Here is a 16823-nt window from a genome sequence, read left to right as displayed (position 1 = left end):
CTTGCAAGTATCTATGATACAATTGTGCAATAACCACTTAGAATGGAACTTTAAAGAGGGAGACACTTCGCCCAATAATAGATACATGAGTTGTAATCAAGGATTGCATTATTTCTATACCATGTCCTTGCCATTTTGATAATCCTCTCTTGCTCTAGTTTTGTGGATCATATAGATATAATTGTCACACCATTGAATATTGGGATCATATAGATATAATTGTCACACCATTGAATATTGGGAACCTAAGCAATAGTGTAGTGTACTGAAATTCTTGAGATTTTCTTATTTTACTAGATATGCAAGTTCTGAATGATTCTCATGAAAAACCAAAGCTTTTTCCAACAAGTATTGCCAAAATTTATTTATTGAGTAAACCATGCCCAAGCATTCTCATTTTCCAAAACACCTTTACAATTTAAATGTGTTTTTCTATAATTGCCAATGCAAACAAATGATATTGGAAAGAAGCCATTCAGCTATTTGCACAATCAACATACACATTCATACATTCTACTCATTTACAATGTTAGTTATCATACAAGCAATATAATTCCAACGAAAATTTCAAAAAACCATGAGACATTCAGTTCTTTTGCTAGTCAATGCGATATAATTCTAATCAATATTGTTCCAAACTGGGAGACTGGCTGAGTGGTTAACAGCAACAGACTGAATCTCTTGGAAACCCTTATTCACAGCCTACCAGGAAAGACTTGGATTTTCAACAAACCATTGACCAAAAGCACTAGTAGGCCAACTGCAAATCCAGTTCACAAATGTGCAAAACTGATAGTCCAAGGTTGCTTTAGCACAAAACAATCGTGTACATAGGGGAGTGAATTTTCTAGTCAGTGAATGCTTATAAATGTTTGAAATGATAAGAACTCTATGCATCTTAGAAAGGCAATCTTTATCTGCTATCAGGAGTCTTAATTCTGTTTACGTATGTCAGCAGATCTCCATCATTGACTGAGATGAAGAAATCACGTTCAGTTGCATGAACCAATCATTTTGCTGCTTACAGGGTGCATTCCCTGCAATGGGATGGCCCAAATGATGGAAGTCCACGTAATCTGTTACATAACCTGATCATAATAACTCATCCATTGAGCTAATCAAATATACCTTTTTCAGCATTGTGCCCATAATCTTCCTACGTATGACCACTTGCCTGAACCTATCTGAAGAAATCTTCCTACGATAATACAAACAAACTGAAAAAGCATGATTTAACAAGCTTATTACCCCCTTCTCAGCAGTTGATATTTATGATTTAGATTTTGCTTGAAGTCAATGCAAGCAGTGGGGTGAAGCAACGATGAATGGAGTGTCACCAGCTATGGCCCTGTGATGAAGCTCAGAGAATTTGAAGAACTGCTTGTGTGTGTGTGTGCCATAAGCTGGCAAAATGGCAAGACCTCTTTCTGCAAATTTTGTGCTGAGTCAAGCACGACAAATCAAGCTCTTACCTTACAACCCATTAGGCTACAAATACTTCTTTCTGCAAATTTTGTGCTGAGTCAAGCACGACACATCAAGCTCTTACCTTACAACCCATTAGGCTACAAGTACTTCTGCAATACCAAGTAGGCCGATGGATCCATTCATAAGGCCAAAATAAATGACTTGAGTTCCTTCTTGTTCACCTTCAAAGTAAACCACAAAATATTGTTGACCATTTAAGAGCAAACCTTTTGACCAGTTAAAAGATTGACTGAAAAAAAGAAAATGCACCTTTCCAGGGGTCAAATTTACCTTTCCCATTGCATTACGAGGCATGGTTTCCAAAATCTCTAGCCGGGATGGGATCTGCAAACCTGGTAGCTTCAGTTTACAGCAGGCGTACACATATAGGAACTGCACCTTAATATGGAATTATCATTTTATGTTCTGATGAACACTAAATCACGCATTATCTGTGTAAACCAGAACTTCGATATCTTAGGAACCTGGTAGTTTCAGTTTACAGCAGGCGTACACATATAGGAACTGCACCTTAATATGGAATTATCATTTTATGTTCTGATGAACACTAAATCACGCATTATCTGTGTAAACCAGAACGTCGATATCTTAGGAAGTACAACATTATGAGCATACAGGCTTGTTATCTAGCAAACAAAGACTTCGCTGTGCATAATGGCAGTGTCCAAATTAGCTCTGGTAAAAACCTTACGAATATTCTTAACAGTATATGACGCATCTCCGCCACCCTTTGACATTCAATGTTCTTGTCTCTCCCTTCCACCCTATTATATCAAGGTACACAAGCTGTCTGCTTGTGTATCATTTAAGTCTCATACTATTTTATGAAGCCATCTGATGAAAGTCTTAAAATGTAAGATCCATGCAAAGTAAGCTGTTAGGTAGAACAGGCAACCAGATATAAGTTGATGGCAAATAAGACGTGTTTTCAGCCAAGGCCACCTTGTAAGGACAAAGATGGGTTCACCGACTGGTGTAGCACCCTTTCGGCTGCCACAGAGAGAGAGAGAGAGAGAGAGAGAGAGAGAGAGAGAGAGAGAGAGAGAACGATCTTGCGATGGCAGACCTGGCGCCCCCGTGACCTAGCTGGACCTGCTGTCGAAACCTGACGTCGACCCGTTGGTGAATCCTGCCGTCGCCTGTTCGCTAACCACCGCCCCGTTGACTCCTGGCCTGCGCCCTCCTCGCCACTGACGCCTGGTCGTGAGTCGTCGACTGCTCCACACCAGGTCGCCTGGACCTGCGCCGTCGCTTGCTGCACCCCGCCTGCTTCATCATCCGTCTGCTGTGCACTGTCGGCGGCTGGCTCTGGCCATGACTGAGCCTGTCAGGTAGTCCCGTCGCCTCTGGTCGACTGCTGCACACCAGGTCGCCTCGTCAGGCTGCGCCACCTATCCTGAAACCCGGTACGCTCTCGCTGTTGTCACGTCTGCCCTCCGTTCTCAGTCTGCTGCCGGTAGGTGCCTGCAAAGACCATCTTGTGGTGACGCGCGAAGGAGAGAGACACATAATCGGGGAGCACGCGACGGAGTCTCGATGCAGAGTACAGAACTGACCTGTCCCTGTACAGCGAGCGAGAGAGAGAGTGAGCGAGAGTGAGAGAGCAAGAGAGAGAGAGACAGAGAGAGATGACAGAAGCATGGCTGGGCTGGATATGGCTTTTATCGACCAAACGATGGCAGCCCTTGGTCCGGATTCTGATACAGAGGAACCGGAGGATATGGTTCCTTGCACAGAGGAGATGCCTCCTGGTTTTGACTTGCCGCCTACGGGCAAACGCTCCAAGCATACTTCTGAAGACACAATGGGTCATCAAGAACGTTCTTATGCTCAGGTTGCCTCTGATTCTGTGGATTCGCAAGAGATTGACTGGGAGCATTTGCTAGAGTTTGCCAATACTCTGCTTGGCGATTATATCCAGCATAATCATGAAGCTTTTTCTGACTCGGAAACTGAAGAAGTTCTGGAAGCCATGGTGGACCCGAAAACTGTCTTGCGCTCTTTTTCGGTGTTTTATGACCGTGCGGTTATACTCTTCTTCACTGGCAGGATTCCAGTGCTTTCTCATATTCGTCAGTGGCTGCACCATTTACTACAAGGGGAGTGTGTTGAGGAGATCTTTGTTAGGCCTCGAGGCTTCTATGAGGTGTTGCTGAAATCAGAGAAGCATCGGGCTGAGCTCCTGTCCAAACTACCATTGTTCTTTGATTGCCGTTTGGTCCATGTTGTGCCATGGCGCCCTATGGTAGACTTTCAGCGCCTGCTTCAGCGTGAATGCCCAATGTGGGTTGAAGTGGAAAATTGTCCGGCTGTCTATTGGCCATTGTTAAAGGATGCCATGGCCGTTGTGGGAATGGTGCTGGTCCCCCCAAGCCTACGGGCAATGAATCGAAACCGTTTGTGTATGTTATGGGACACTGCTAGGAAAAGGCCTGCGTGGCTTCGCCTTAATTGCTCTGGCATGCATCCTTTGCACTTTCGCTTGAAATGGGGCAACTTTGTAGGACATTGCTTTTCGTGTGGAAAATTGGGGCATTTTATGGCCGAATGCCCAGAGAGGCAACCGTCTTCAGATAATGCGCATGTTGTGCTGCCTATGGATGACATGGTGCTTGATGCTCCGTTATAGGAGGCCACCCAACTACCTAATGTTTTGGATAAAGGTAAACAGCAGGTCTTGGGTTTGGATTCCCATAGTAATGACTAGCTAGAGGCACGTCCCAAAAAAGGTAAAAAGTTGGATGCTGGCCTGTCGGATTCTGGCCCTAATGTTTCACAGGATTCCGTGCGCACGTATATGCGCAGGAAAGAAATGTTCTCTTCACAGCAAGCTGTGTGTACTATGGTTCCTTCTGCTCCCCGTAATCAATCTATGAGGAAAGCATATACAAACGGTCCAAAGGGCCCACCTGCTACGTTGGCGTTTGATACTAGAGGTAATGTGATTACACCCTGGGATCGTCGTTATCCCCGTTCCACCCACAAGGCCGTGGATATTCCATCTACCTCTAAAGCTGGCCGTCAGAATTCTTTTGCAATCTTAGCTGATTTTCTGGATGAAGGTGTCCTTGACATTCTAGCAGAAAAGGTTAAATTGAGGCAAGCGGTGCCTCATTTCTGATTTTCTTTTTGAAGATATATGAAGATAGCCACATGGAATGTGCGAGGCATTTGTTCTCGCCATAAGCAACATACCATGTGGACTGTCTTGCATGAGAATCAGTGGGATGTCTTGTGTGCAGTCGAGCACAAGAGGCACGATGAAGCAGGGAAAGTTGTGGATTGCCATGGGTTTCGCTTGTTTTATGCAAGGACACATGCTATGCATTATTCTAGTGTGCTTATGATTGTACATGAAAAATATCAACCTGTTCTTATTAAAAATGATGTACAGTGCCGCTTTGTGGTAATTGAAGTTTTATTTGAAGGAGAGATCTTATGATTGCTGGGCCTCTATGCTCCGAATGACCCTTCATCCCGACGGGATCTTTGGAAGACTTTGCAGAGCTCCATGTCACTTGGCAAAAGGGGTTTTTCAATGGGGAACTTCAATATGTGTGTTGACTCTTCACAACCCACTTCAGGGCATTCGGTGATGGATGCTCCGAAAAGTCGGGTGTGGAATGCCTTTGCTCTTGCGGTACTTAAGCAAGATCTATGGTCTTGGCTCCACCCTTCTTCTACAGGGTTTACTTTTCATTCCGCACAGTATGCAACTACATGGTCGCGGTTGGACCGAATGTACATCATGCAGGATGATGATTTTCTTCTTGAGATGCTGGAAATGAAAGTCTTGCAGCAATATGCCTTGTCGGACCATTCCCTCTCCAGCTTGAGATACTTGCACAACCCATTGCACCTTTTATGCAGTTGCTGGATAGACTCCCTTTACGTTTCAACTCGTCTTATTTGAAGCATCCAATCTTTCAAGGCTATATGCAGCAATTGATTGAGAGATTTTTATTAGACTTCGCCTCTGAGGCCACGGCTTCCTTTGAACGACTGCTCTCTAATGTGCAACCGGTTGCTCGGCAGTATGGGATCCATCATGCCTCTCTTTGTCGGCGGCATCGACATGCAGCGGAGGACGTACTGGCTTTGGTTCGTTCGCTGCTAGTGGACACACCAAATGATGAATTTCTACTGTCACTGGCGATGCGTTTGGCTGATCTTATTAAAGAATTTCAGTTGAAATCTTATCAGCAGGCGAAACTGCACAATTTGACTGACAATTTGCAAGATAGTGCTTGTCAGACTCATAAGTTCTTTAGCGCACTGCATGTTTCTCCTGCTCGAGAAAATATGACTAGACTCCAGGATTCAGAAGGTCGAATGGTCACTAATCCACAGACCATTGTCAATATGTGAAAAAATTATTTTCTAGATCTTCTTGGTTCTTCTCCGTCGCCTTCTGACCAGGTTACACATGCACGCTTAGCCTTCTATGATCTGGTCTGCCATCAGGTTCCACTTCATATGCAAACTACTTTGGAGGCAAATATTAATGAGGAGGAGGTTATGGATGTTTTATTACACCTGCCTAAGGATAAAAGTCCGGGTTGGGATGGTCTCACCAATGAATTCTTTGAGAGCTCGGCTACCCAATTGGTGACACCATTGGTGGCTATGTTTCAACACGTTTGGGAAACAGGGGTCATGCCTTCCTCATGGAAAGAAGGCCTTATCAAACTGCTTCCAAAGGTTCCTTCGCCGTCAATGTTGCAACATTGGAGACCAATTTCTTTGATGGGTTCGATGTACAAAATCTTTTCCAAAGTGCTGGCGAATCGGCTCCACAAGCACCTTCCAGCTATTGTGCATCCTCTTCAATATGGTTTCATTAAGGGCCACAACATTCTGCATAATATCTTAAATGCGTAAATGGCTATTGACTGTGCAAGGCATTCTAGTCAGGAAGTGGTATTGATTCAATTGGATCTGGAAAAGGCTTTTGACCATTTAGACTGGTCTTTCATTGCAGAACTTATGTCTGCTATGGGTTTTGGTACTCCGATGTCCCGATTGATCTACACCATTAGTGCTGCGGCTTCTTCGCGAGTTATGCTCAATGGTGGTGTTACAGAGCCGTTTGTCCTTGCACGCTCGGTGAGACAGGGTTGCCCTTTGAGTCCTCTCTTCTTTGCCCTGGCGACTCATCCGGTTCTTTCAATGTTATCTTCAATGGCAGCTTCTACTCAGCTAGCCGGATTGTCTCTTCCTTCGGGACAGCACTTCATTACCCAATCTTTGACTGATGATAGCTTCATGATTTTGCGTGCAGACAAGGACAACATTCGCAAGGCATTAGATGTTTGGTCGCTCTTTGGTCATGCTTCTGGTCTTCGTATCAATGCCTTCAAATCAGCCATTCTCAGTTACACGGAGTCTAATTTAGAGTCATTGGGCTGGCAAGGTCAGGTTGTTTCCCGTGGTTCCATTGTCAGGCATCTTGGGTACCCTTTGGGTGTTGATGTTCGACCAAGGCAACTACTAGAGTGGATTTCACAGAAACTGGCAGCTAAGTTTATACATTGGAAGTCGCAAGCGTAGCCCTTCCATGTTCGCCTCAAAGTGGCTCAGACAATTATGCTGCCAATACTCACTTATTTCTTGCCATTGCTGCCGTGGACTCCTACTACCTTGAAGGCTCTCACTCGCCCCATTCGTTTCATGTTATGGAAGAAGGATTCATTGCATGTAGGTATTTCGTGGATTTCGTGGTCACATACATGTACCCCCAAACGCCTAGGTGGTGAAGTTATTTTGGATGCCGAAACTCATATGCCGGCACTTTGTTGGTCTCTTTTTCGCGCCATGTGTGTGGATCATCACCCGTGGGCCATTATAGCCCGTCATTTTCTTGAGGACAGCGAGCTTCGCCATGGCAATACACAATTTCGAAGCTCCTGGTGGCATGTCCTGAATGCAGATGCTCGGTTTTCCAGTTCGTCCTCCTCTCTGTTACTTCATTTGGTCGGCTCCTGGAAAGTGGTACTCCAAAAGGCGCGTTGGCATCCAGCGGGGGACCGCTTGCATACTAACTCTTTTCAACTGGAACTGTTAGCAATCTCGAGATTACTTTCATGGGAAGACAAACATGAGCTCAAACCAAAATTCAACCGCATGGCTCGTTTGGGTGTGACTTCAGTTGCGGATGCCACCCTTGCCAGTCGTAATGTCTTCGCATCGTTTCATACTGCCAGGAGACTTTTCAGAATCCCGTGTAGATACAGTGATTTATGGGAACACTTTTGTTAATGCTTCAGAGCAGGCAACCCTTTCCTGCCCTTGCTGTGGATCGTCCTTGGCAGGGCTGGGACCTTGCAGGTCGGTTGAGTTTGGAAAAGGCCTCTGTTAATCAAGTGTATCATCTTCTGATTAGAGATCGTCAATGGCTGGTTGTTAAAGCTAATACGGTATGGGGATTGCGAAAATCTCAGTCATGGTGGAAGGCAACTGTGAGGGAGGGCTGGTTGAATAAGACACCTTTCAAATGCAAGGTCTTTCTTTGGCAGGTGATGATTGGTGGTCTTCCGCTTGCCTCGGCCCTTTCCAAGCGTCGAATCTCGAACGGCAATTGTTTCTTCTGCACTACTATTGTGGAATCGGCCCGACATCGATTTATTTCTTGCCCACTCGCTAAGAACATCTGGTCGCTCTTGTCACAGGTTTGGCGCGCTGTGGTGGGGTTCTCACTAACCCCTTTCGATTGAGTTTTTGTGCACCCAAAATACTCCACCCCGCCACAGTTGCATATGAAGATCTTATTCCACTTTTTTAGATACTGGGGATGCTGGCACAATTGGACCACTCAGAATGCCTTTCTTTTTGATTCAGCCTCTAATGTACCGGGACACATTGCCAGGCTTAAAGGTCTCTTGCATTGGCAGATAGATCTCATTCGGCACTCGAACTTGCTCCCTCGAGAGGACTTACTTCCCTGGCATATGGCAATTTCCTCTGCATCTTTGCCATGACTTGTGTAACTCTTTCGTGGCTTTGTACTGGGATTTTACACACGTTGGCCTAGAGCCCTCGTGTATCTTATAATCATGTAAACTTGTATCTTTTTTTTCGTAATTAATACAATTACCTTTTACGAAAAAAGAGAGAGAGTATATTAATGTCTCTGAAAGGCCAATGTGGCAAGCAATACATGTAATGATGGTGTGTTTCTCATTTGGAATGAGAAAAGATGAAAAGCATGCTTGTCTAAGATTTCAAAGTTTTTTATGTTAGATAGCAAGTTGGGTGATCCAATCAAGTAGTCCACTGTGCTCGACCCTTTCTTGTAATTCCAAGATGTGAAACCATTAGATCATGGCCACTGTGGCAGCCCACTAAGGATGGCCAAACCATGTGCACTTCCCAATGCTAGTAGACGTGTTCTATATTCTGTTCTCTCTCTATCTTGGGCTGATCTAACTAATGCTAGTAAACCATACCCAATGCTCATAAATCTCATTATGTCCTCATATAGTGGTGAATATGGGGATGCCTCTTTAGGGCCAAACTTGAGTATGCAAGGAGAAAGTAGCATATGGCAATGTATAAGTCTCCAGTTCTATTTGTATGTAACCTGATACACGTGTGTTTTGCCTCTGCATCTCTATGTACCATCTGGACTGTATCTCAGAGCTCTTCTCTAAATATAATTGCCACACCTCCTGATCGCCTTGTCCCTCCAAGCCTCCTAGGCTGAGGGTGATATGTACTTTCCCATCTATATCCATAGACATTAGGTAGATGGCTGTCTTTACATTGGTGTGTCTCAGTATACATAGCAATGTCTATCTCTTTGAAAGCCTCCTCAAAATAATCTGTATGTCTTAAGGGATCCATTGCAGTTCCATAATGTGAACTTCAAGGGCTCATAGGCCATGCACTGTCATGCTGTCCTTTTCTTTGTGATAATGACTATAGAAAGCCCATTTACTTGCTTTTCGTGCCTCTAGAACATGTGGTATGTTTTCCCTCCTGTGGGCTATTTCAGCTGGGGTAAGGTCTTCATCCAGGTAGATCTTTTCTCCTTTGAGAGCAATCCACTTGGAGAGGAATGATATCTTCTTTTCCAAGTCTCCAAACTTCAGGATAAGGACTTTTCTTTTTGTGTGTTCTTTCACAACTTGCTAGGCCCCAATGATGGGTACATCTCATCCTTTTGTACTTGCTGAATCCATTGTATTTGGTTCATACATGATGGCCTAGAGCCGCCCTACACTTCGTAATGTCATTATCTTGTACTTTCTTTCATAATTCATATAATTAACCATTACGAGAGAGAGAGAGAGAGAGAGATTTGAGCACATTGCCCTACTTCTGCTCTCTATACAGCGTCACACACACACACACACACACACACACAAACAAAAAGAGGAAGGGGGAAGAGCTAACATGGCTAGCCCTGATACTGTGTTCATGGACCAACCAAAGGCTACATGTGCTCTCGATTCTGTGGCTAACGATAAAGAGGAAATAATTCCATGCACAGACAAACATCTTAAACATGCTTTCGACAAACTTATAGGCTTCACAGAGGCTTCTAGTCCAATGCATACTCTTGTCCACTCTTATGCGCAAGTGGCTACTGTCTTTGCGGACTCCCAAGAGTTGGATTGGGAGCACTTGCCTGAATTTGCAAATACTTTGTTGGGTGATTATGTTCACCAAAATCTTTCTAGTGCCATAGACAAGGTAGAGGAAGATGTTGTGGATGCTAATGTGGATACTATGGCTACGTTGCGCTCACTCTTTGGTTTTTATGAAAAGAGTGTCATACTATTTTTCATGGGCGGAATTCTGATGCTTGCTCCCATCCATCAATGGTTGGCCTCTTCGATGCAGGCTGACTGTAGATGAAATTTTTGTAGGCCCTAGGGCTTTCATGAGGCGCTCTTGCATTCTCCTTGGATGCGGGATGCTTTATTGGCAAAGCTACCTTGTTCTTTGACCACTACTTGGTACATGCCATGCCCTAGCGCCCCCTAGCAAATTTCCAATGTTTACTTCAGCACGAATGTCCCATCTAGGTGGAGGTTGAAGTTTTCCAACAGTATGTTGGCCTTTGTTAAAGGATGCCATGGCTGCCATTGACACAGTTCTAGTGCCACCAACCTTGCGTGCTGCTAATCAGAATAGATAATGTATGCTATGGGATTTTGGCCATAAGAGGTCTAATTGGTTGCACATAAACTGCTCTAGCATGCATCCATTACTTTTCCGGCTCACATGGGGCGCCGTGCACACCACTGCTTTGGGCAGTTCAGAGTGTTCAGATGAAGTGGATACAAATGTTCCCCCTATGGGGGATGTGGACATGTTAGCTAAGGAGCCAAAGGATAGTGTAACCCCTCTACAAAGGACTATGGATAAGGGTAAACAACTTATGCATTCAAGTCATTAGTTATTCCTAAACAACTCCCATACATCCAAGGCTAACCGAAGATTAGAAGCATTGGCTTTTAGAATCATGAAAGTATCATCAGCCAGTGCCTGGCCAACAAATTGCTGCTGCAAAGGTAGAAGAGAGCAGCTAGCTTTCCTGTATCCACAAGATCAGATAGCATGGAAAGAATAGGGCGAGTAGCAACTGCAAAGAAAAGTGGTTTGAAAGGACAGCCGTTTCAAATTGATCGCACAACAAAAAAAGACTTGGTGACTCCACCATTTAGCATCACACAGGAGGAGGCCATGAGATCTAAGAAGTCAAAGGCCTTTTCCAAGTCTAATTGCACTAGAACAACCTCTTGCTACATGTGCCACACATAGTCTATGGCCATCTATGCATTGACGATATTATGAAGAATATTTATGCCCTTAATAAACCCATATTGGTGAGGATGAGTAAGATTAAGCAAGTGCTTATGGAGACAGTTTGCCAACACCTTCACGAAGATCTTATACATAGACCCCATCAATGAAATGGGTCTCCACTGGGTAAGTTTTGACGGGGAGGGGACTTGGGGAATCAACTTGATCAGCCCTTCTTTCCACGATAAAGGCACCTTACCCAATGCCCAAATTTGTTGGCACATGGCAGCTAAAGGTTTTGCCAAAAGCAATGCATAGGTGCCAAAGAATTCATTGGTGTTGCCATCCCAGCTAGGGTTTTTATCATTTGGCAAATGCAATAATACGTCCATAACTTTGCCCTCACAGATATTAGGTTCCAGGAAATCTTGCATGTCATGGGGAACCTGATTTCTGACCAAAGCACAAAAGGGCGCACGGTCTTGCATAACCTATGAAGAAGATATTTGCCGCAAACCCAAAAGGTTTGCAACATATTCCCTACACATACTTACAAATGATTTGGGATTTGTGACAATTTGACCTTATTCATCTTGCAATCTTACCACATCTTCCTGCACTGGGGATGCATACAAGGCCTAAAAGAATTTGTGAGTCTTGCAAGAACTGCCTTGAAGACTATTAGTCAGATTCCTTAGCTTAGCTTGTCGGTAAGACCGCTGTTGAAAGGCTTGAATAAGTTTGCACAATCGAGTTGCCAATGAGATTAAAAAATTATCATACGGCAAGTTGAGCAACAACAAACAAACCAAGGCCAACATATCTTCCACAACATGCAAATGCTGCCTATTAAGCGAAGCATGATAGATGCCATATTGTCTTAACACCTTCTAGACATTTGAAATTAGTTTGTTGAAGGAGTCCAATCCTTGTAGTGGAAAGTCACATGAAAACCTTTCAAGCAGTTGGGTCATGTAGCCCTTTTAAACTGCATGACCATGTGGCCACGTACTGAGGCGAGTGAAAGGTAAATCCTAAAGCCAATGGAGAAAGCCATGACCAAAAATCCTATTTCACGACATGCATGGCAAAGGCCTACCACGCCCAACTTTCTGGGTTATCCATCAGAGGATGTTCCAAAGTGGACTAGGAAGGTCAACACACATGTTAGAATCGCCTATAAGCGAACCCAGTCTTCCTAGGCTCAGAGAATCCCGAAGATGGCTCCACATGGCCTGAAGATGCATTGAGTCATTGGGTGCACAAAGACCAACCAGCCATAAGACCTGGCTTTCAAACACAATCTCAATCACCAAGAAGCGCCCATGAACATCATTCTTGCATGAGGACACCTGAATAGTGTTTAGCCTTGCAACCAGCAAAAAAAAGACGGAATCCATGACAAAGCCAAAACCCGACCAGCATCATCATGGCTTTTGTGCTCAACAGTGCACAAAGCATCCCACCAATTCTCATGCAAAATATGCCACATGTCATGTTGCTGCGAGAACAAATCCCATGGACATTCCATGTGGCAATCCGCATTTGTAAAATCAAGGATTTCATGGGCGAGGCTGCTCACACCTCTTGCACCTTCTCAACTAAAGTCTCCAAAATTCCTTCATCCAACAAATTTCCAGACAAGACTGATGTGAAACAGCACCAACTGTTTGGTTGACTGAAGGCAAAAACAGCGCCCCTGTCTCCAGCCGCACCTCCCTGCTTGTCACCCTGCCTCGCACCACCTACGATCCTGTCTGTCCCATCTGTCTGCATTTGTACTCTCTCTGGTCCACTGCCCAATGGAAAACAGCTGTCATGGCGACCTGACTGCCTCCACAAACTGTCCAGTTGCAGCAGACCTGCCCAATAGCTGCCTGTCAATCACAGCATGTCTATCCAACAGCTGCTCTGTCAAGTGCAGCGGGCCTGTTGTGACACTCAGACAGGCTTCCCAGTGAGCTCCCTAAAGCTTCACATGAGAATCCATGTCTGACATCATAAACGGCAGGTCCCAATTTTTTATTTTTTTTTCGTAAAAGGTAATTGTATTAATTACGAAAAAAGTACAAGTTTACTTGATTACAAGATACATGATAACACTAAGCCATCATATGGAAAGGTTCCAGTACTAAGAGTTACAAAGTCATGGCAAAGACGCAGAGGAAATTGCCATATGCCAGGGACGTAAGTCCTCCCGAGAGAGTATGTCAGAATGCTAGAGAAGATCTAGCTGCCAATACAAGAGACCCTTAAGCCTAGCAATATGCCGCTGAACAATATAGGCGGAATAAAAAAGAAAAGCATTCCGAATGGTCCAGTTATGCCAATAGCCCCAATATCGAAGAAAGTGAAACTCGCCAAACGGCTGACAAGAATGACCAGATTTTCTTAGCGATGGGGCAAGAAATAAATCGATGACGGGTGGATTCCACACTAGTGGTGCAAAAGAAACAGTTGCCGTTGGAGATTCGTCGCTTGGAAAGAGCTGAAGCAAGCGGAAGACCACCAATCATCACCCTCCAAAGAAAGACCTTATATTTGAAGGGTGTCTTGTTCAACCAGCCTTCCATCACAGTTGCCCTCCACCATGACCGGATTTACGCAATCCCCATAGAGTATTCGCTTTAGTAACCAGCCATTGATGATCTTTAATCAGAAGATGATACACCTGGTTAGCGGAAGCTTTGCCTAAAGTCAGCCGGCCTTCAAAGTCCCAATCCTGCCAGGGATGATCCGAAGTAAGGGCAGGAAAGGGTTGTCTACTCTGGAGCACCATCAAAAGTTGTTCCCATAAATGCCTATATCCACGAGGGATCCTGAAAAGCCTCCTAGCTGTACGAAACGATATTAGCACATTGAGACTGGCAAGAGTGGCATCCACGACTGAAGTTAAGCCCAAACGTGCCATCCGGTTGAATTGTGGTCGAAGCTCGTATTTACCTTCCCATGAAAGTAACCACGAGACTGCCAGCAATTCCAATTGAAAAGAATTAGTAGCTAAGCGATCCTCCGCTAGATGCCACTGAGCCTTCCGGAGGACCAGTTTCCAGGAACATACCAAATGGGTAAGCAGCGATGAAGAAGAGCTGGAGAACCACGAATCAGCATTAAGAACATGCCACCAAGAACTCCGAATTTGGGTATTGCCATGCAGAAGCCCATGATCCTCAAGGAAATAACGGGCTATAACAACCCACGGATGATCCGAGCACATGGTGCGGAAAAGAGACCAACGGAGTGCCAGCATGTGAGTTTGCGCATCTAAAATAGTCCCTCCACCCATGCGTTTGGGGGTGCATGCATGCGACCAAGAAATCCAGGAAATACCTGCATGCAAGGAATCCTTCTTCCATAGCATGAAACGAATAGACTGAGTAAGAGCATTCAGAGTTGTAGTAGTCCAGGGCAGCAATGGCAAGAAATATGTGAGCATTGGCAACATAATTGTCTGGGCTACTTTGAGGCGAACATGGAAGGGCCAGGCCTGAGACTTCCAATACAGAAACTTAGCCGCCAGTTTCTGAGAAATCCACTGTAGAAGCTGCTTTGGGGGAACATCAACACCCAAAGGGTACCCAAGATGCCTGACAATGGAGCCACGAGGAATAACCATACCCTGCCAGTCCAATGACTGCAAATCCGACTCCGTGGGGCTGAGAATGGCTGATTTCGACGCATTGATACGAAGGCCGGACGCCTGACCAAAGAGAGCCCAAACATCCAATGCTTTGTGAAGGTTATCCTTGTCCGCACGCAAAATCATAAAGCTGTCACATCAGCCAAGGATTGATTAATGAAGTGCTGTCCAAAAGGAAGCGACAATCCAGCCAACTGAGTAGAAGCTGCCATATGAGATAACATCGAAAGAACTAGATGAGTCACAAGGGCAAAGAAGAGAGGGCTTAAAGGGCACCCCTGTTTGACAGAGCGGGCAAGGACAAATGGCTCGGTAACGCCTCCATTCAGCATGACTCGTGAAAACGCCGCATCACTGATGGTGTAGATCAGACGAGACATCCGAACACCAAAGCCCATAGCAGACATAAGTTCAGCAACGAAAGACTAGTCCAGATAGTCAAAAGCCTTTTCCAGGTCCAATTGGATCAGTATGACCTCCTGATTAGAATGCCTTGCATAATCAATCGCCAGTTGCACATTTAATACATTGTGCAGAATGTTTCGGCCCTTAATGAAACCATATTGGAGAGGGTGCACAATGGCAGATGCTTATGGAGCCGATTCGCCATTACTTTGGAAAAGATTTTATACATAGAACCCACCAAAGAAATTGGGCACCAATGTTTCAACTTAGACGGCGAAGGAACCTTTGGAAGCAGTTTAATAAGTCCTTCTTTCCATAAGGAAGGCATGATCCCTGTTTCCCACACCTGCTGAAACAAAGCCTTGAATAGTTTCGCCAGTTGGGTAGCAAAAGCCTCAAAGAACTCATTGGTGAGACCATTCCATCCAGAACTTTTATCCTTGGGCAAGTGTAACAAAACATCCATAACCTTCGCCTCACAAATATCTGACTCCATAGTAGCTTGCATGTCCTGCGGAACTTGATTGTGGACCAGGTCATAAAAAACCGAACGGGCTTGAGTAGTTTGGGCTGAAGGTGGAGAAGTGGAACCAAGAAGGTCGAGGAAATAATTCCTACACATATGCACATTAGTCTGCGGATCAAGGACCAAGTGGCCCTCTACATCCTGGAGTCTGGTCATATTCTCTCGAGCAGGAGAGGCATGGAGAGCTCGAAAGAACTTATGAGTCTGACACACACTATCTTGCAAAGTCTCCGTCAGATGTTGCAATTTGGCCTGCTGATACGATTTCAACTAAAACTCTTTAATAAGATCAGCCACCCGCATTGCCAGTGCTAGCAGAAATGCATCATCTGGAGTGTCCACTAGCAGAGAACGAACCAAAGCAAGCAGGTCCTCCGTTGCTTGTCGACGCCGCCGACAAAGAGAGGCATGATGGATCCCATACTGCCGAGCAACCCGCTGCACATTAGAGAGCAATCGTTAAAACGAAGCAATGCCTTGAGAGGAGAAGTCCAATAAGAATCTATCAATCAATTGCTGCATATAGCCCTGAAAGATTGCACGCTTCAAATAAGACGAGTTGAAACGCAAAGGGAGTCTCTCCAGAAATTGCTTAAAAGGTGCAATGGGTTGTGCAAGCAACTCAAGCTGCAGAGGGAAATGGTCCGACAAGGCATATTGCTGCAACACTTTCATTTCGAGCATCTCAAGAAGGAAATCATCATTCTGCATGATGTATATGCGGTCCAACTGCGACCATGTTGTTGCATACTGGGCAGAATGGAAAGTAAACCCTGTAGAAGACGGGTGTAGCCAGGACCAGAGATCTTGCTTAAGAACAACAAGAACCAACTCATGCCACATACAACTTTTCGGCGCGTCCATTACCGAATGCTCCGATGTGGACTGGGAAGAATCAACACGCATATTGAAATCCCCCATCAAGAAGCCCCGTCTGCCAAGTGACAAGGAAGTCTGCAAAGTATGCCAAAGCTCTCGGCGAGATAAAGGATCATTCGGAGCATAGAGGCCAAG

The 16823-nt window shown here is 44.9% G+C and overlaps 1 protein-coding gene across 23 annotated transcripts in view; it reads right to left on the bottom strand.

The window, feature by feature from the left end:
- Positions 1–602: 602 nt before the first annotated feature.
- Positions 603–16823, bottom strand: part of LOC148028211 (putative CoA ligase CCL8) — a 132018-nt gene continuing 115797 nt past the window's right edge. For 7 of the 23 annotated variants that reach the window (XM_087689985.1, XM_087689983.1, XM_087689979.1 and 4 more), the window contains 2 exons: positions 1759–1860; positions 603–1649 (listed from right to left, as the gene is read on the bottom strand). In XM_087689985.1, the coding sequence (XP_087546111.1) occupies positions 1608–1649; positions 1759–1860 (144 nt within the window). In that variant the 3' untranslated portion in view covers positions 603–1607. The other 16 variants (XM_087689984.1, XM_087689978.1, XR_015692698.1 and 13 more) reach the window with 15 other exon arrangements.

Source organism: Lygodium microphyllum, chromosome 12, assembly GCF_053477565.2.
Source record: "Lygodium microphyllum isolate KBCC chromosome 12, Lygodium_microphyllum_v1.1.10, whole genome shotgun sequence".
Classification (NCBI taxonomy): domain Eukaryota; kingdom Viridiplantae; phylum Streptophyta; class Polypodiopsida; order Schizaeales; family Lygodiaceae; genus Lygodium; species Lygodium microphyllum.
Note: the sequence above shows the minus strand (reverse complement) of the source record. Positions and strands in the feature narration are given on the sequence as shown.